The 21,466-nt window shown below is 34.7% G+C and overlaps 1 protein-coding gene across 4 annotated transcripts in view; it reads right to left on the bottom strand.

Moving 5' to 3' along the window:
• Erbb4 (erb-b2 receptor tyrosine kinase 4) overlaps positions 1 to 21,466 on the bottom strand; it is a 1,023,136-nt gene that overhangs the window by 205,654 nt on the left and 796,016 nt on the right. For all 4 annotated transcript variants that reach the window (XM_070017823.1, XM_070017826.1, XM_070017822.1 and 1 more), the window contains exons 17-18: positions 10,071 to 10,203; positions 3,768 to 3,890 (exon numbers count right to left, since the gene is read on the bottom strand). In XM_070017823.1, the coding sequence (XP_069873924.1) occupies positions 3,768 to 3,890; positions 10,071 to 10,203 (256 nt within the window). The remainder of the gene's footprint in view (positions 1 to 3,767; positions 3,891 to 10,070; positions 10,204 to 21,466) is intronic.

Below are 21,466 nucleotides of genomic sequence, written 5' to 3'. Positions count from 1 at the left end.
GGGAAAAAAAATCCCATTAAACATATATGAAGTGGTCTGTAACATTCATGGCTGAGTTAACATTTAATTTGATCTCACAAACTATTAATATTATTTTATTTAATCAAAAAATATTTCTTGGGAATCTGTTGCATGTCATCATTTATTCTGTATCATTGTTGTCTTCTTGTAAAGAAGATAGATTGCACAGATATTCTGTCTCCAAGGATCTCGCTCTCTTGTAAAACTTAAGCTGAGTGCATGTAAAAGGCTTTGTGCACTGATGAAAGCAGTCAAATAAGACAGAAGAAATCATTTTATTTTGGGTGATATCCGCAGTAGCTCAAGACTTGGAGAAGGTTATTCCATTTCTTTTAACTTCAATTGTGTCAATTCAATAATTTAGACAACTTTCCATAGGGAAAGTTGAAGGCCCTTTTCAGTGTTTAGATTATCAAACTTCTACAAATCAAACAAAATAATTGGAAAAAGCAAAATCTAATGTTCCTCAAATTTAATTTATGAATTATTTCAGAGATATAGAATTAGTTTTCAAAGACATTGAACACATCAACTTGTTTATATTATTCAACTGTTTATTAAGGATTTTTTGTCTCTGAGGTAAATATAACATATTTATAGTGATCATTGCCAACTCTCTCTTTTTATCAACATACAATTAGAATATGTATGTATTGGCAAACACAGATAAATGTGTCAGGGTTTGTAAAACACATATGAAACTAGGTAAATACATTTGTGGACAAATGACTGCAAATTTGGAATAGCTATGCAATTTATACACAAATATGTAAATACATATAGTTGGTGGTTCTAAGGATTGAGCTCTGAGCTTCATGCTTGCTAGACAGGCACTTTGCCACTGGAGACACACTTCCAGCTCTTGTTGCTATAGTTTATTTATTTATTTATTTATTTATTTATTTATTTATTTATTTATTTATTTATTTATAGGGCCTGGTCGCTGTCCCTGAACTTTTTCCCCTTATGGCTAGTGCTCTAACACTTTGAGCCACAGCTCCATTTTCGGTTTTCTGGTTTCCTGCTGTGGCTGGCTTCAAACCTTGATTCTCAAAATGCCAATTAATATGTTACTTGTGATATATATATATATATATATATATATATGTGTGTGTGTGTGTGTGTGTGTGTGTGTGTGTGTGTGTAGACAAATAAGCAGGAACTGAACACACAGGGTACAGACTACATTTTCTCAGTGGTACTATCTCGGACAGAGAATATGCTTGATATTATTCAATAAAACATCCACTAAGGATATTGTTTTATAAAGTTATAGCATCAATATCAAAATATTCCTAAACTGTGTAGGTATAGGAGCATAAATTCAGTGTGAGTTAATTCATATTGCTTTTAATCAGAAAAGTCATTATTTTCCAGGCCTAACCAGATAAATGTTTGGCCATACTGATGCTTATCCTCTTGATTCTAATATTTCTACCTAATTATAGCATATCTCCCTTTAACTAAGCAAATAATAACCTAAGCCATTTGTTTTTCTGTGATCAAAAAATAATCCTGTAGTGTAGAAATACATCACGTCTTACAAGTTATATATTAAAGGTTATGGACAACTATATGCATTCAAGATATAAAATTCAAACAAACTTATAGACATTTTAATAAACTTTTGTTATAATGATTGTTTTTATGGCAGTCTTTGGGTGTGGTGCCTGAACTTTTGTGCTCAAGTCTAGCATTCTACTATCTGAGCCACAGCCTTACTTTTAGCTTTTTGGTGGTTAATTACAGATAAGAGTATCATGGACTTTCCTGCCTAGACTGGCTTCAAACTGTGATCCTCAGGTCCCAGCCTCCTAAGAAGCTAGGATTATAGACATGAGAATCCAGCACCCAGATAGTAAAATAAATTTGAGTAAAAGTAAAATCGTTTTAGCAAGGGTTTTAGTTTCACTGGTTAAAGGAGAGAGAAGAGAGGAACTTTTCCTGATCCCCATACATGAAACTGGAGTTAAAGATTTCAATTTTATTTTTAATACAGCTTTGTAATTAAATATTTATATGGGTAGTATTTTCCCCTTAGTCTTGTGAATCACAAGTTCTCCACGGTTTGAAATGAAGATTAGTTTCCAAACCACATTTTATTAAGAAAATCTTAGGGCAATAATAGTTTCAGAACAATACAAGACTGAGGTAACAATTGTGGAACTTCGTTATGATGCATTTAAATTTGGTCTTTTATCTTCTTATCTGTTCCCCATAAACACAACTATATTTATTTGTATTGCATTTTATCAAAGTGCTATGTAGAATTGACTTAAAAAGACATGATAAATAAGGTAAGGAAGCTCTAATATCTACATTACTGTCTTATCCTGTGATTTAGCATAGAACATTCAATTATACCTACAGTGTGGCTAATTGGAGCAATGGTCAGGTAAACCAAAGTTAGGGAAAATTTTGCAGCTTGGTTTGAAAGAGAGTTGTGGTGGGAAGTGATCCAGAATGATTGGCAGTTGATCCAATTTACTACATTACTTTCAACATGACATTTCAAATTTAAGGCTAACACTTAGAATCATACAAATTGTCTGTATTTTGACCTTTGAAGAAAGTAAATTAAAATGAGAAAAGCTAAATTCTATATCTCATCATTAATATTTTCTGCATATTAATTATGATGTTATGTTTCCTTTGTCCTCCTTGTATTGTTCAGGCTGGTCTCAAACTCCTGAGCCAGGGTGATTCTCCCACCTCCACCTCCTGAATGCTGAGGTAACAGGTGTCTCAACACTCACAGATTAAATGATTGGTTTAAAAAGGGAAGACTTGACCATTCTACAATGCAAAAATTCCTAAACTCCAATCCATTTCAACAAACCTTTTGGCAAAAATGAAGGCCTATACTCGATAGGAAGTATATTAATCTGCCAAAGTAAATCTCAGAAATTATGTGTATGGATATTGGAAGATTTCATCATTAACCCAGTATTGTTTCTTATTCTTCTTATTTGCCACTTAGATCAATTTTATCAAAATTTACTTTGGGACTGGATTCTGGATTGATTGTGTAATTGACCCAAATATCAACATACACTTGCTATCATTTGAGTTTTACTTTCAGAGAAAAACCTCTCAATTGAAAACCTCAGAAGGATACTCTATCTGACCTCAGTTTCTCAAATAACGTCACCTTTGTAGTTTTCATAGGATGATAAAGATATAAGAATTTTGGATATTAACTAAGATATCACATATGTAACTAAATAGGTTTTATAGAAAGGTTTTGGTATTGCATCCTATTAACATATATGAATATTCATGTGGATTCTAAGGAGTTGTTAATAGTAGGGTGCTGATAAGGAAACCTTTGAATATGAACAGGAGAGTAAGGGATTATAGTACACTACCCGAACATGTCTAGGAGTTCAGGAAGCACTATGCAGAAGGAAGGGCATCCTGTTGGGATTGAGTATTTGGGCTATGAAGGGAACTTTGACAAATGGACAGTAATATTGCTAGGGACTCAGAAGAGCATTGATAGAAAGAACTATACTTGGCTTTGTACCAGTATTTCCTGCCTTTCACTCTAGACTGTATTTATCCAAGCTTTTTCAATAAGAATTAACGAATTGATTTTTGCAACAAGATCTCAATACTATAAATGTCCTCCTTTCTGAATATTAAAAAAGAAATTAGGTTAGCTAAACTAATGGCCTTGGCTATTATTTTTTTAAAGCCTGAAATGAAACTTAAATAGCAGATGATATATATTGTTCTTAACTTACTTTATAAACAGTCCCAAAAGCTCCTGAGCCAAGGACTTTCACCCTTTTGAGTTCAGTTTCTTTCAAAATACGAAGTTGAGCTTGATTGGGTGCTGTGCCACTGGGAGTTAAGGGTTCCACCAACTAAAAAGCAAAAACAGAATGTTAGAACAGCTTTTACTCCAAGAATCACCAAGAATCACTGCTAGGATTTTACTCTCTCTGCCTCTCTGTCTCTCTTTCTCTCTCTGTCTCTCTCTTCCCCCATTTCTTTTTCTAACACATGAAAATATGCAAATATATTTATCTTTAACAAAGAATAATTTTGTATTATGAGCCACACACTGTCTGCAGACAAATATTTAGGCAGTCTTTCACACTCTATCCTTTCTGTTTTCCTGCTCTTGCCTGGATGAATTCAAATAATAAATGTGCCCTGCCTGGAGGCATGCTATACTAGGAGGTAGGATGCACATCTCCTGTGCATCACACAGAAAGGTTCCCTTCTTGGTGCTTAAAATTTATCTGGAAAGTCAGGATAACTATGTCAGGAGATTAAAAATAGTTAGCACAGTTTCAATCCAAGGAGTAGTGTTTCCCAGACTTCAGTTGATAAATTAAGTCTCCCAAGCTTTTCTTCAAAATACGTATTTTACATCAATAGATCTTAAAGTTGGCATTTTTACATGACTTGGGGATGATTATTATGCAAATTTTAGACACATTATAAGTAGCCAGGCCCTAGTATATCATCTAGATAAAAAGATCTTATGGTTTGATTCAAGATCATAAATGAATGCTGCCGGATATGGAGGAATATGATGACTACTAGGAATTGGGCCTCGGTAATCCTGGCTTCCTAGATCAGGTTCTTTGACTTGAGATAATGCAAAGAGACTGACTTCAGGAGGGCATTGACATGATGAAGTAGTCTGCCCATAGTATCAGGAGAAGGAAGGAGATACCAGAGGGTGAGACACCTCTCTGAAGGGTGAGATTAGAGTGGACATGTGGTCTTGAGATGGGCTGGGTGTGGTTAATAACATAAAAGTGAGATGTTAGTTTTAGATGTCATCACTGAGGTGCCAATCAGATGGAGAATATGAATAAACAAGATGTGAATGTATGCTATTACCCTATCCTACTGATTGTGTAGTTTCAATTTCTTGTGATCAATTGCATTTGGAAAATATGGTTGAATGGAAGGAAATTTTCAGAAATAAATTCCCAAGCTTTAAATTACTTTCATTAAAATACATTATTATAATTATACCTTATATTTTATCAATCTTGTTACATAGTTTCGTGTCTAAGTCATAAACTAAAGGAGAGATACCAATTTATAAGCCAAAAAAAAAAAAACCAGAGTTTGCATAGTGTTCAGCATATTCCCTAGACTTAGGCATCCATTTGTGGTGTTGGAATGGGTAATGGGGGAGCTGCGGAGTCTAAGAGAGACTTGGGGAACAAGGAGTGTATAACTGCTGAAATTTTAATTCATGCTGGAGGGAAAAAAGCAAACGAGTCAAGTTAAGAAGTTTTTTTTTTAAGTTACAAAGGAACTAAACTTTAAACAATGATAAATTGCCTGTTCTTTCTCTGCATAGGAAAATAATTAAGGGCTACTCCTACTCAAATTGTCTTGAAACCACCACAGTATTTCAAAATGTCTGTTTACAAGGCTAAGTACACTGTGGGCCTCCAGCTTGGGTATTATTATCATGCTTCTGTGAACATCATGGCCTACTTAATTAGTAGAACAGTCTTGAGCTCAGGTAAGTACAGCTGTAGCAAGAATTTTAGGAAGAACATGATAAAAAATATCTCCATAAACATAGGCTATTTTCTAATTGTTAGACCATGAGTATGCTTTCATTTCATTTTGCATTCATACTATAAAAATACAAATTGGTGACTTTATTTAAGTCATTAAGACAAAAACTCTCAGAAGAACTCATTGAACTATCTGATACATCTGTGAGGGTATCCAGCAGAGATTCACTTCACTTGAAGACATGCACCTTGCAATCATGTCATACTTTGAAAATTTGACAATTCTACCTGAGATGTTTAGTCTCCTAATTATCTTAGGAATCATTTAAAGTTTCCACAAATGCATTTTCCCAGGAATTTACTATCAAAAGATGAACATTCTCATTGGTCAAGTTAGCAGTGACATAGTATAAAGAAGACAGAGTTTAAATTTAGAGGACCATAGGGATCTCCTATCAATGCTACAACTCACAGGAATAAAGACCAATTCAGTCCTCCTGGCCCCTTTTTTGTTTTCTAGGCTGTACATATAGTAATATTCACCTCAGAGGACTGGCAAAGGATACAGGGGGACAATAGAGACAGGCAGTTCCAGACCACTGCCTGGCATAAAGCAGGAACTGAATCTATCCCATTCCCAACGATCTGAGTATGTCTCATTATACATTTTTTAATCCAAGTACTCTATTGTATATATTATCTTCTAACCTCTAGACCATAAGGGAAGCCACTATTGTATATATCAGTGAGTGTGTTTTAGAAAAAAAAATGTATCTTCTGTATTTTTATGCATTTAACAGCAGAATAAAGACAATCTAGAATATACTAATCCTGGGGAAATATATCTATTTTAAGTGCTTTCCACTAAAATAGTAAAATCTTTTCACTTCTTATGCAGCTATCTACCTTCAGTGTACAAGGATGTCTAAGAATTTTATATAGATGGTGGTTTAAAATGATATTCACTTTTATTAAGTGAAATGTGGAAAATTATACAATTATCTCACTTGAAAATGTAACATAAATTTAGCCCCATGAAATAACTTTCTATAAAAACATCAAGTTAAACCAGGAACTGGTGGCTTACACCTATAATCCTAGCTACTAAGAAGGCAGAGATCCCAGGGTTATAGTCTAAAGCCAGCTGGGCAAGATAGCTCATGAGACTCTTATTGTCCATTAACCAGTCCTGCCCTCCCTCCTCAAAAAAACCCCCCACAAACAAGCAAAACAAAGGAAAAGAACAAAACAAAATAAAATAAAAAAAACTGGAAATGAATCTGTGGGGCAAGAGCACCAGCCTTGAGCAAAAACTCTAAGGGACAGCTCCCAAACCCTGAGTTCAAGCCCTAGTACTGGCACAAATAGTTAAAAAAAGTTATTTTTTAAACTAATCAGTATTTGTTTTCTTAGCAAAGATATGACAACTTGAAGGACATTCTTAGAAAGTACAGCTCTGTACAAAGTAATACAACTCTTTATAGAGAAGTGGGCCTTTGTTCCATGTGGGTAAGAGGCAGAATTTCTCTCACTCACTTAGAGGTACACTGCTTTTTTTTTCTTCTGAATGGTATTTTTTAAAATTTTATTTTATTGTAAAGATGCTGTACAGAGGGATTACGGTTACATGAGTTAGGTAATGAGGACATTGCTTGTCTAGCGTTGTTACCCCCTCCTTTGTTGTTCTCCCATTATCCCTTCCCTTCCCACCTCCCTCTGTTCTCACCCCTCGCCTTCCTAAGTTGTAAAGTGCATTTCCAATATACTGTCTGGTGGGTATATTGTTGCAATAGGTCATCCTGTGTCCTTATTTTAGCATTTTTTTATTCCCTCTCCCCTCCCCAAATTAGACAAATGTATATACAACATGCAGGGTACCAAAATCGAGTACAGTGACAAATGGGGATATACCATAGGGGGAAGAACATACAAAGGAAACAAAAAATCACATAGTACATTTAAAACAAACAACAACAAAGAAAGACCTCTTGTGACCATATCTTGGAGTTCATTTTGCCTAGCATCATCTTATAGGGTCATATGTACATAGCTTTTGAGCTTTTCTGCTCATCTGATAAAATTATTCTAGATGTATACTAATTATTGCAAATGAGGAATCCATGGGACCTTCTGCGTAGTTCCAAATGATCACAAACAAGGCCATACTGAAACTACCAGCACAACTATGCTTATTGCAGCATTATTCACCATAGCTAAGATATAACCCCCTGTGGTCACTGTATTTGATTCTGGCGCCCTGCATCTTGTATATTCATTTTTCTTATTCGGGAAAGGGAAGGGCAGTAACAAAATGCTGAAACAAGGATACAGGTTGACCCATTGGAACAATGAGACATAGAAGACACTATGTAGAAAACGAACTTGGGGTGGGAGGAAGAGTTGGGGAGGTAGGGAGGGAAGGGATAGTAGGGGAAAAATAAAGGAGTGGTAACAATGCTCAATAGGACATGTACTCATTGCATTATTCACATAATTGTAACCCCTCTGTACAGTATCTTAAAAAAAAAAGATATGGAACCAACCCAGATGCCTCTCAGTAGATGAATGGATCAAGAAAATGTGAGTATATATATATATATATATATATATATATATATATATGTGTGTGTGTGTGTGTGTGTGTGTGTGTGTGTGTGTGTGTGTGTGTATATATATGTGTGTGTGTGTGTGTATAGATATAATCTCTATATTGATCTCTCTATATATCTATAGAGAGAGATATATCGATATATATAGATATCGACTTAGAGAGATCTATAGAGAGATATATCTATAGAGAGAGATATATCGATATATAAAGATATATCTAGGAATTCTATGCTTCCATCTGAAAGAATGGCACCGCCCCATTTGTTAGGAAATGGGAAGACTTGGAAAAAATGATTTTAAGTGAAATAAGCCAGACCCAAAGAAACATAGGTCCACTGTTTTCTTAATTAAGGTCTCACTTCCTCCTCAATTCTACTTTCTTTAACATTTCAGAATTCTCTCAGAAACTGCCTCAAGCAGGCCAGGAGTGAGCATTTTATTTGCCTTTAGCACCCTAGACTAAACTAAAAATATGCACAGCACATATTTCCTCATTATTTTCATAGTATAAGACTGAAAATGAGTAAATTGAGCTTGTCTAAATAACCAGCTAACCTAATGTAAAATTATCACTATATTTTTAGGTACATTTTTTACTATTTTTATTTTCCTTAAAAATGTATTGATGAGTAATCCATGTCAATTTTAGGTAATACTTACAGAAAGCAGTTTCTTATAAGGAGATCTAGTTTCCTGAAACTTTCAGTGATTAGTCTATGTAGTTTCAACTTCTGGAAGCAAAAAGTTCTTATCAAATTCCTTTTAAATGTAATTCATTGCCAATGTATAGAATTTATGAAAGAATAAATATTTGCATTCCTGTTAGCATTAAGAGGAAAAGCCAACAGCAGGCCCTGGACACCGATGGCTCACGCCTATAATCTCCCAGCTACTCAGGAGGCTGAGATCTGAGGCTCACAGTTCAAAGCCAACCCCGGCAGGAAAGTCCATGAGACTCTTATCTCCAATAAACCACTAGAAAACTGGAAGTGGTGCTGTGGCTCAAGCAGTAGAGCGCTTGCCTTGAGCTGAAGAGCTGAGGGACAGCGCCCAAGCCCAGAGTTCAAAAAAAAAAAAAAAAAAGAGGAAAAGCCAGATTGTCACATTGACAAGCAGTGATAAATACAGGTAGGCAGTCTGTTTCAGAGCAACTGAATTATTGGGGCAGGCATAGATGTGGGTATCAAGAAAAAGGTATGATGGGAGTTGAGAAGGGTTTAGTCCTGAAAGGCTTCGGTAATTGTTTTCTTTCTGTACCTTGTACAATGAAAACTATCATTTTGCATTTTAAAGAACTCAGTGTGGCAATGTAAAATAAATTATAATAATTTATGGGTAACTAGCATATTCACAAAACCGAATACACATAATAATAAATGTATGATATAAATTGTGTTGTGAGTTTTGCAAAATTACAACAGGAAGCTTTATTCTATATGGTCTTTCACTGCCGTGATAATGAGCACGTTGACTAACAACTTACAGATCTTAAAGCATGCATTGCTTGTCCATTGGCATTTTGAATCCAAAAATTTTATCTTTCTCACATTCCCACTCCTGCCAATAAACCATCTTCTGTCCAGATATTTTATGTTGAGATATCATCTAGCCAGAGCTTGCTAATGAAACCTGTCCCTCAAGATAATAAATACCATCATCAGATAAAATAATATAAACCAAAGTAAATCATTTCTTTATTATTTAACAAACTATTAAAACCAAAGCCAATCCAAACAAACCAAAAACATTTCTAGAACCCTGCCATATAATCAATCTCTTTATGCTAGGAATCAATCTGACTGCTTTTATTGAACATTCTGACTCTTCACTAATATGAAAATCAAGAAACTGAACAGTATATACATTTTGAGTAAACCAATAAACACAACAAACTGAGTGCTATCCAATGTTCTTAAAACTAATGAAAAGTCACCACATCACCTCTGTTTCCAGGAATCTCCTTAAGGCTCTCTTCTTTTTGATGCTCTTCCTTCTAACATAAACTGCAAATGTCAGGCCCACTATAACCAGGATGAAGAGGCCACCAATGACTCCGGCTGCAATCAGGGGTGTCCTGACAACACAAGAAAGAACACATATGAGGAGAGAAATCACAGAGGAAGAGGAAAAACCAGTTATCTCATGCATTATCCATAACTCAGTCTAGCCATTTAGAAAAAGTGGAAAGAAAAAGTACATGAGGGCTATAAAGTGTTTTTTGTTGTTGTTGTTGTTGTTGAGAAACTCTCCTTTTTGTTTTGATTTTTCAATACTGAACCATGCACATACAACAATTTTATTTTGAAGATGAGCAGCCACAACATTCCATTTGATGAACAAATTTAAAAAAGACATAAACTATGGTAACAGAATGAAGCACATATGCTAAGATGTTGGTATGGGAACATTTTTAATTATATTAATTTATTATTATGCATGAATCAGTGGAAAATCTATTTAAATAGTACTGGTATGGTATATGATTTTATTTTCAGTATTTCCCTTGAAGCAAGCATTCCTAACAGTGGCACTCTTGACCATTTGGGCAGTTTGTAGGCTTGTTGTGTGGACTGTTTGGTGCATATTTGAGGAGGTTTAGTAGCATCCCACCTACCCATCTGATGCTAGAATTATACCCAGTCTCCATTCTGGGTATTCATTGTCTCTAAACATTTACAGATGTCTTCAACCATCAGCCCCATCCCAAGTTCAGAACCACTGCTCTAAAGCAAAAATTGAGATAAATTAAATTCTGTACTATGGTAGTGGGAAAGAACCAAGAAGAGTTGTTTATTATGAAAAGTGTGATTTGAAACTCTGAGGGCGATACTGGCAGAAGAATATGTAGAAGAAAGAATGGGTGAGTTTTTTTCTGTGTAATGGTTACAGGAGTATGCACTGTAGCCACAAGTATGCTTAACCACATTCAAGAAGATACAAGCAATACCACGGACTGAGTGGAAAGAGACTAGAGAATTTTATGTTTCACATCTTTGTCAAGCATATTTCCATGTATAAGAAGATAATCATTCTTATTGTATTTCAGGAAATTTTTCTTTCCTGGAAGAGTAGTGTTTGTGATTTTTAACTACTTGTTCTAGAGTAATGTAGTATCTTTCAGAAACCACAGTCATGAAATGTACTGATTTGTTTTTTTGTCAGTAGTGGGGCCTGAACTCTGAGCCTGGGCACTGTCCCTGAGCTCAGGGCTAGTGCTCTACTACTTGAGCCACAGCGCCACTTACTACTTTTTCTGCTTATGTGGTACTGAGGAATCTAACCCAGGGCCTCATGAATGCAAGGCAAGCACTCTACCACTGAGCGACCTTCCCACCTTCCCACCTTCCTACCTTCCCATGTACTGATTTCTTATGCCACAGAAAGTAATCTGAGAAAATTGCATAGGCATTACTTAATAAATAAGGAGCTGTGATAGATACCAAACAAAAATACTTTTCTACGTGCATACGCATTCCAAAAGAAAGAATTTTGTCTCATACATTCCTGTTTTTAGAAGAAACTTTCCTAAATAAACCTGCAGCTATATTTTCTTAGATAAAACACTTGTACTTACAAAAAAACTTACTTAAAGGTAGATTAGAAATAATGATAGAGGACAATCCTAAATAAAACCTTGAAATTCTAAAGAGCTCTCCAAAAATAATCGATGGAAAAACTTCTATAAATGAAAGCATGTATTTTAAAGATTATGTCTGCCATATTGTCACATAAAACTGTAAAAATATCTGAAAATGCAGTTCATCCTAAAGGTTGTTTTCTGACAGCTGAAAGTACATACTAGAATGTTGCTATAATTCAACTAGATTTGTCAAAATGGGAAATTTTTTGCAGATAAATAATCTATGCTGAGGAAATAAAATTACAGTATAGACACAAAATCATCATTGTGATATGTCTGGATTTGTGCAAAATCATATTTTATAAAATATATATTTCAGAGAATATTTTATATTATCAACCAAAATTATAATTTTCAGTTCAAGGGGTGAAAATATTGTTGAGTGAAAATATCTGATTTTTGTTTTCTTACTTGAGATTGACATATAATTGGCAACAATGTCTAACATTTTAATTGTATATTTAATTTAATTGTAGATTTAGATAAAGCTCTTATTCCATTTCTTTTTCTTGCTTTTTTTTATTGTAATAGGGTTTGAACTGAACTAAGAGTCTTTGCTTGTTAGGCAGTTGCTTTACCATTTGAGCCATACCCCTTGCCCTTTTTACTTTACTGTATATGGTATCTTGGATCATGATCTTCTTACTTCAACTTCCCCCATAGCTGGTGTGGTAGGGCCTGCTTTTTCATTGAGTTGGAGTCTCACTAAGATTTTTTTCCTGGCTGGCCTCATATTGCAATCCATATGTTGCTATATTCTTTAGGGTTTATGTTTAATGATTTGTTCAAAATGGGTTATAAAGTTTGAGGTCAGCATCATTCTATTTTAGTTTCATTGAATCTTCTCCATGTGGAAAGTTAAGACGATATATTATATTTCACTTTTTCCTTAAACAATAGATTTCATACAAGGAGAGTCAAGTTAAGCAGTATCTATCACGACAGTGATAGTGTCCAGTGCAAGACAATGTTTTCTTAAGCACTTCAGATTTTAAATAGAAAACCTTGAAACCCTAGAAAGCACTGAACTTCTCTAGAAGATATTTTCAAGGTTTCTGCCTAGAACAAAAAAGAGCTACATTAGAGGAAGATTTTTAAAAAAAATTAATTCAAATTCTCTCCCTTTCCCTCTCCCTCTCTATCTCCCTCTCTCTCTTATAGATTCGAATCCAGAATTCTACCTGCTCTATAAATATGATGCAATTTTCTTTTTCTGAGCAAATGAAAATGATCTAGGTCAGATCTAGGTTGACATCCTTGACAGCCCACCCCTCCCCCAAGTCTCACTTGATGAGATCATAGTGTGTCTTCTTCGGTTAGAGCTTGATTCCACTATTATATTTCAAATATGGCTAGAAGTATAGGTGCTTAAGTCAGAGACTACAAGGTACTCTCCCTCCTTCCAAGGAAGTCTGAATGCTTTGGGCCATGTATTCATAAGCCAAGTAATTTGATTCCATATTTCATTTCAAGATGTGAATGTCATTTTTCATTCAATAACAGCAGTACAAAAGTATTTCAGTAGAGATAATAACATTTATCCAAAGTGTCAATATAATTCAGTTCTAAGATTAGCTTCATAGAAAAATGTATAATAGTTTTATATCGTTTCCCTTATATAAATTGTCCCTCCCTCCCTCCTTTTTTCTTCCCTCCCTCCCCCTCTTTTCCTTCTTTCCTTCCTTCCTTCCTTCCTTCCTTCCTTCCTTCCTTCTTTCCTTCCTTCCTTCCTTCCTTCTTTCCTTCCTTCCTTCCTTCCTTCTTTTAGCTTAAGTGGATACCAGTTAAGCATTCTACTCTTGAGCAGTTTTTGCACTTCCCTCTATAATCTTATATTTTACACAACAACAAAAATATAAGACAACATAGTTCTATCATATATATATATATATCTATATATTGAAAAGAAGAAATTTATGTTATACTTATCCATACTGAAACTGATACATGTTTGACATTTCTTATTCTTAATTTAATAGAAATATGGTAGTATTTCCCTCTTAAAACTAGTGAAATTCATATTCTAGTAACTTGTTTTTATTTGCTTCTTGTAGCTTGTTATATCCTGCTACCACTATCACATTGTCTCTAGGTCCCTAGTTGACTAACATAAATTACTACACAAAGATATATATTGAAGCCATTAGTTATTTTTTATAGTAGACAAGTAAGTTTGTAATTAAAATGATAAGTGGGAATGTTGAAAGGGGTAACACTGATCAAGGTGCATTGTATTCAGCCACTGAGGGACATCTGGTCTGATTCCATACCTTGGCTAGGTGAATAGTGCTGCAATAAACATGTGCTACTGGTTTTATTACGTCCTGGTGTGTAATCATTGGGGTAAATGCCCAGGAGTGGAATTGCAGGAACATAGGGTAGTTCTATGTTTAATTTTATGAGGAACCTCTACATTGCTTTCCAGAGTGCTTGAATAACTTTACCACTAACAGTGTGGTATATACACACAATGGAATATTACTCAGCCATGAGAAAGAATGATATTGTAGTATTTGTAAAGAAATGGAAAAACATGGAAAAAATTCTGTTAAGTGAATTAAGTCAGGTCCACAGAGAAAATTATTGCATGTTTTTTTTCCTTATATGTGGACACAACAGTTAGCTTATAAACATGGAAAAAATTCTGTTAAGTGAATTAAGTCAGGTCCACAGAGAAAATTATTGCATGTTTTTTCCTTATATGTGGACACAACAGTTAGCTTATAAACGTGTAAGTAAATACATTGGGTGGTATATATTGGGTGGTATTTAATTTAGTTAAATGTGTTAACTGAAATAGGATAGATTTAAGGGAGAACTTACACTGAGTAATTCCTTAGAAAGGAAAAATCAAAGTTCAGAAAAATAAAACACCAGGAACCAGGTACTCAAAAGGGGTAGATTGGGTCATGGAGAAAGTGGTAGTCGAATGAAGAGAAGAGGAAAATGTAGTCAAGAATCCCATGCATATGAAAATGAAGAAGAGTAGACTGAGGAATGGGTAGGGGAGGGATGGAAAAGAATGTTGAAGGGGTGACATTAAGATATATTATATTCATAAATTGCTTTGTTAAATGGCAGCTCCTTTGTAGAGTCATGTAAAGATAATATTTCTTTTCTACCAAAAAGTAAAGAAGAATCATGTCCAGATTTTCTACTTTTACCTCCTTCTTTTGCTTTTTTTTTGTTTGTTTGTTTTGGTGCAGGTCCTGGGGCTTGAACTCAGGGCCTGCAGTACTGTCTCTGAGTTTATTTAGCTCAAGGCTCATGCTTTACTACTGAGCCACAGCCTCCCCTACAGTTTGTTTTTTCATTTGTTTATTTTGGTAATTTATTGGAGAAAAGAGTTTCATGGACTTACCCGCACAGGCTGGCTTTGAAACATGATCCTCGGATTGCAACCTAATGAATTGCTAGCATTATAGGCATGAGCCAACTGCACCATTATCCCAAGATATGGGACTTAAAAACAAAAGCAAAATTAAAAAACCCACAAAAAAGCAATGGCCAACCAAATTGTCCAGTTAACACCTAACACCTTTGTGTTTCTATTATATTTTATTCATTTTCATATGCTCTTGATCATTGTCCTGGCATCAAATACTTAGATCTTAGCTGATCCAAGTATTTTCACTGGAGTAATTTGGAGATGGAAGAAAAGACCCTAGATTTTCATAAGATCAGTAAAAGGCGAAAGATGTATGCGATCTGAAGAGAAACCAGAGTATCCTAGATTTTCATAAGATCAGTAAGTAAAGGTTTTTCAGTGATATGATTTCTTTTTATTTTATTTTATTTTTTGTCAGTCATGAGGCTTAACTCTGAGCCTGAGCACTGTCCTTCAGCTTTTCAACTCAAGGTAAGCACTCTACCACTTGAGCTACAGCACCACTTCCAGGTTTCTGGTGATTTATTGGAGATAAGAGTTTCATGGACTTTCCTGCCCCCTGGCTTTGAACCGCGACCCTCAGATCTCAGCCTTCTGAGTAGCTAGGATTACAGGTGTAAGCCACCGGTGGCCGGCTTTCAGTGATATGATTTTTAAAGTATACAATTTAAATCTGATAATGGACAGAATGTTCATTATTATCCATTTTCATGTGATGATAAAAATTCAAAAGTGTTAAATTATTGCCCTAATTTTTGCACTTTAAGCAAATATATACTGGAAGATTAATGAAGAAAACAGAGTTCTTCATTTGTATTTAACTTGGCAAAATACAAGTAACCTACTTTTTTATTTCTAGGTCCATAATAGTTTGGAAGTAACCCAAAAGGAAACAAGGAGAGGCAGAGGCTGTTTGTCTAGTCTATTTATGACTCTCTCACAGAGGGTTTGGAGAAATGACAAATCTCCTTCACAAAGACTTCTGGTCATGGTACCCCATGTTAAATAATGGTTTTACTATAGAATGAATTACTCTTTATATTTTTAGGGGAGGTTTATTGTAACCAGAGTCACAAAACATGTCAGAGTATCTAAAACAGTGTTTAATAATATAACCCCTTTTAAAATTTATATCGGCACCCAACCCCTAATTAGACTACATTTCTAATTGTGGGAAAGCCTTTTTTTTTTCAGAAGCAATTGCTTACAAGATGACTCTGCAGATGCTCTGAATACATATTCAAAGCCTCAAGATAATGTAAAAAAAAAAACAAACTTGAACCTAAGCTAATTCAAATAGCATTGAAATAATATAATACTAAGACAACTTCACATTTTGCCGGAAACCATTTCATTTACATGCAAAAGAAATCATTACTAAGGATAAAACCTGCATGTACAAGAAACATTCTCATTCAGCTAGAATATTAATTTTTCAATCTGTTCTTTCATTATTATTTTCCATTATTGAAATTTTGTCTGCCATTAACACCCAGTTTTGTGTGATGCTATGGATTGCTTATGGGCATCTAGTAGAGGATTTGTTAAAATGTTATGTTTTTTAAATGGTCATTAAAGAAATAATTTAAGTCTTATATGGGGTGCACATAATATTTCCTTTGAAATTTCCTGGCTGATATACATCTCTACATTTTCTCCAACTCATTAAAAAAATTCAGACTACTTATCTTTATGTTGCCATCTGGAAAATTATCTAGGCAAAAGGATTATCTTTACTTACAATCATGAGAGAAGTTTATGTAAAGTATCATTTTTTCCCTTAGAAAACATAGACAGTACTGTCATTTCTTTTTGAGTATATTGTGTGTTTTGCTTTTTTGTGGTACTGGGATTAAAACCCACAATTCTGCTTGAGCCATACCAGTTTGCTTAGGTTAGTTTGAAATATCTTGATTTTTGCTTGGGATGGTCTGGAACCATGCTTCTCCCAATCTCAAATTCCTATGTAGTTATTGGTTATTATCCAGTTGTAATATCCACTTATTAGTTGAGATGGAATAACATAACTATTTTGTTTGGATTGTCCTTGAACTGTGATCTTCCTAATCTCTGGCTCCCAATTATGTTGGATTCTAGATGTGAGTCACCTGTGCCCAACTTCATCTTTAAGATTCCTAGTAAATTAATTCTTGGATACTTAAAAACAATCCCAAACAAACAAACACATCTAAAGAACACAACTGTAAAATCAGCTGGTATACAAGCAGCATGGGTACATTTTATATAATTCAGGAAGTTTTCATATATCAATAATGGTATTTAGTTTTATAATGTAAAGGACTGAGGAACAGAAAAAGAAAGATCTAGTCTTACTGGTTTACAAAAAAGGTTAGGCATCACTCGCTTGCTAAATTATTTTCTAAGATCATCACAAAATTCTATATGACAGTCTTTTTGTTGTGTGTTGAACTCTTAAAGATCCTTGTATGTATAGCTGGCTCTCCAGGATGACTTAAAACCACATAACAAATTAATAAGTACTTTGAAAGATTATTGTCCATAACATCTTTTCTGTGATACATCTAATGACATTACAAATGAAACTATAAATCTCTTGAATAAGTTTTTATGGGAGGTTGAAAGAAGAGTATAGTGGGTCCAAGGCCAGCCTGGGCTACACAGCATGAGAATCTTAAAAATAAAATTCTGTTTCATCAGTCCAGTCAGAAGCCAAAGAAATTTTTTTTCTTTTAAGGAATTTTCCATTTCTTTACTTGAGAACATTTTTTTAAAAAGGCTGAAATAAAGAAAATATTTTTTTCAATGCCATGATTTACTAATGTTTTATACCAGCACAATTGCTTACATGTATAGTTATTGTGTCATTTGGAGTAACTAATTTATATCAAATTTTGCTATTATCTTCTGAAATCTGTTCATTCCTCAGAACACATACAAGGTTTCTGATGACTCATGATTATATATTTAACAGTGTTCTAACTTAATTAGTTCAGAGTCAGTGATAGCGAACCACAACCTGCCATTGTCCACGGAAAAGTAAAATAAGTGACCTTTAAGTTGGATTCATGAAAAGCAATACATTGCAAATTATTGATGACTTTTAATTAACGGTGGAAAATAGTTTACATGAAAGTGCTAGCACAGATTATATATGAATTTGATTTTCTAGACCATTTCTCTCTTTACACATTCACATATATTAAAAATATCCTTATTTTGGTAAGGTAATTTCAACTAACATTAAATAGAGTACAGAACACTGGTCCATGGAGAAGAGTCAAATGGTAGAGTGACTATCTACCAAGCTCAAGATCCTGAGTCTGAACCACAATATCATCAAAGAAAAACCAGAATACTGAACTCCCTCAGGCTTTGCCTACAAAAGGTGCAAATTTACCTTTCTTTTACTCTACTCTCTTCTTATTTTCTCATGATGAAATAGTGAAGAATGGAAATTTTCATATCCAAGGCTAATCCTTTCACAGTTGCTTCATTTCATAATTCTTCTAGCTTTTCCAAGAAAATGTTCTGATCTATGTTCATTTTCTTCTGTATAACAAACCTTCCACACTCCTTATAAGAGCTCCACGATATGCTCAAAATTTACAAATCTTTTTTTTTAAACAACTGAGTTTCTCAAGACCTCTCAGCACTCAGGATTTTTTTTTTGCTTTTTGTTTGTATTTTAATGTCTCACTCATTTTGCTCCATATCTGTCCATGGAGAAGCATCCATGTCTGTAGATGGAGTCTTTCACTTGACATCATTTGCTAGAGCCAAAGTCACTGCACATTGAACACATTAGAACCAAATTCAGGATGACTACTGTAGCATCTCAGTTCTGTGCCATGTTGTGGTTAATGCTACCTTTATCTATTCAACCTAATAATCCAGAAACCCAGAAATCATTCATAATATTTTCTTTTCCTAAATCTAGTTCACTCAATATGATGGCCAATTTAAAGTCGCAAGTATTTTTGTTGGATCTTCCGGCTTCCCTCCATCCATTCAAATTCCACGCTTCCTCATGCCCTGCTTACTCATTCCCAAATGTGTCACATATATATTTGTACAGCAAATAATGTCTCTCCCCTGGACTATTTATTTAAATCCTTCTAACTAGTACCTCCTACACTTTCAGTCCTCCTGGTCTCTACCTCAACAACCTGTAATCTAATGATGTATGGTTTCACCACACAACAGCCTCCCTTAACATATCAACTTCCCTATTACTCACATTATTCTCAATGACCCTGTGCCGTCATTCACAGCCCATATAGATCATATATCGTAGCCTTGATTCCTATTTCCTTGCATAAGTGCTCACCTGGGAAAATTTCACATGCAAACCCATAGTTCCAATACCCACACCTATACCACAGGGCTAGATAAAACAATCCATACTGGGATTGTTTTCAGTAATGATGGCACCTCTCAACCAGAATTTGGCACTGCCTTAGCCATGCTACTATGTTTCTGGGATGATATATATCTCTCACTGAAAGAGTTCCTTATACTAGTTCAACACTTCCCTTTCGATTCCCAGCACCGTCTCTCCTATTTTATTTTAAACAAGCTTTAAGATTTTTGTCTTGACAGATTTCACTTTGACCCATGTTCTCACCTTAAATCTACTATCTACCTTCATATCTAGTTCTTTATTATGATTTGCTTCAAGTTACAGGGATGTATTACCCCTCCTTTACATCGCCAGCGTTTCTACTTGTACACTGAGAAATCTATACTTTCTGATGATGAAAATAAATGTTACCTGCAGTTTTTCCTTAGCTCATGAAATATGACTTTTCATTCTCTTGAATCATTCCTATCAGCTTACAAGCATTGTCCTGTTCCAATGTCAACAAATAAATAATAGTCATTATTGCTTGCTCTTCTCTCATTGTAAAAAGCACATTGAGTTCTTTCTCCACATAGGTCATCTCATTTGTCTCTTCTTAGTACCTTTTAACTTTATTTCCTTCTATCCCTTCTACTACAAAGGAGACTGCTTCTAAGAGTCTTTTTTTTTCAGATAGCACACTTAACCACACACTTGTCAAATAAAATGGTCAATGTTTGCATCCTTCTCAGCATTAAATATGAGATTTCATTCCTTCTATGAGCATATTTTTCACTTAAATTATAGCATATGTCCTAAACTTATTCCCTGCTTGCTTCTGACACATCTACTTCAATTTCCTTGGCAATTCTATGTCTTTTCTTTGTTGTGCTTCAACAGCTAGAAAATTCTAAGGTTCACTTTTACTTCCTTCCTGCCCTCCCTCATTTCCACAACCCCCATCCTGTCTTTTCTTACCCTCCCTCCTTCCTTCCTTCCTTTCCTTCCTTCCTTCCTTCCTTCCTCCCTTCCTCCCTTCCTCCCTTCCTCCCTTCTTCCCTTCCTCCCTTCCTCCTTTCCTTCCTTCCTTCCTTCCTTCCTTCCATACCAAGCGGTCCCGCACTCACTAGACTGGCACTTTACCATTTGAGCTACATCCCGAGCTTTAAACTAAGTCACATTTTCATCTAGGGCTGGGCCTCAGACAGATTCTCCTCCTATGCTTTCCTCATAGCTTGGAATACAGTTGTGAACACCATACCCAGGCTTGGTGATTGAATTGAGATATAGTGAAATCTCATCTGATGTTATAGATTTAAACATAATATCTCATGAGTTGTTTGTTCAAATATCACAGAAAATTCTCAACATTTGTCTTGGCCTTCATAGATTTTCTTTTAATTTTTTCCATATCTCACTTCCTTCTGACTTTTTTTTCTGGTGCCAAGGTTTTAAATTAGCACCTCTCCTGTCACCTTTCACCTGATTACTCAAGCTAAAACTTCAGGCATTGTGTGCTTTGCTTTGTTTTACCACCATCCTATGCCATATGATCCACTTGAAATTTCCTACATATATTTGCATCACTATGCAAATAGATAATTAGTAATCATCATTGCATCATATTGGATCATAATTTTCTCTTTTACAATATAATAAATGTTATGATCTTAGGAATTATGTTAGTTTTTCTCTATATTTTCTTCTTCATAAGTGCCACATAAATACACACACACACACACACACACACAAACACACACACACACACACACACACACACACACACATATAAAATTATAGGCCACAGTGTTGTTAGATAATATGTAAGAAAGAGTTTATATTTAGCTTTGTTTTCTTTTATAAAAGACAAAATATGATGTCTGACTATGAATACTAGGAAAATTTTTACTTAGGAGAAATATCACCCACTATCCATTATTGTGTAAAATTTTTTATGTTTTATGCATGGGTGAGAAATTTAAGAAACA

Source organism: Dipodomys merriami, unplaced genomic scaffold (genome assembly GCF_024711535.1).
Source record: "Dipodomys merriami isolate MVZ:Mamm:240054 unplaced genomic scaffold, mDipMer1.0.p SCAF_1, whole genome shotgun sequence".
NCBI classification, from domain to species: Eukaryota; Metazoa; Chordata; class Mammalia; order Rodentia; family Heteromyidae; genus Dipodomys; species Dipodomys merriami.
The sequence above is the reverse complement of the archived record's forward strand: the minus strand, read 5'-3'. Positions and strand labels throughout refer to the sequence as shown.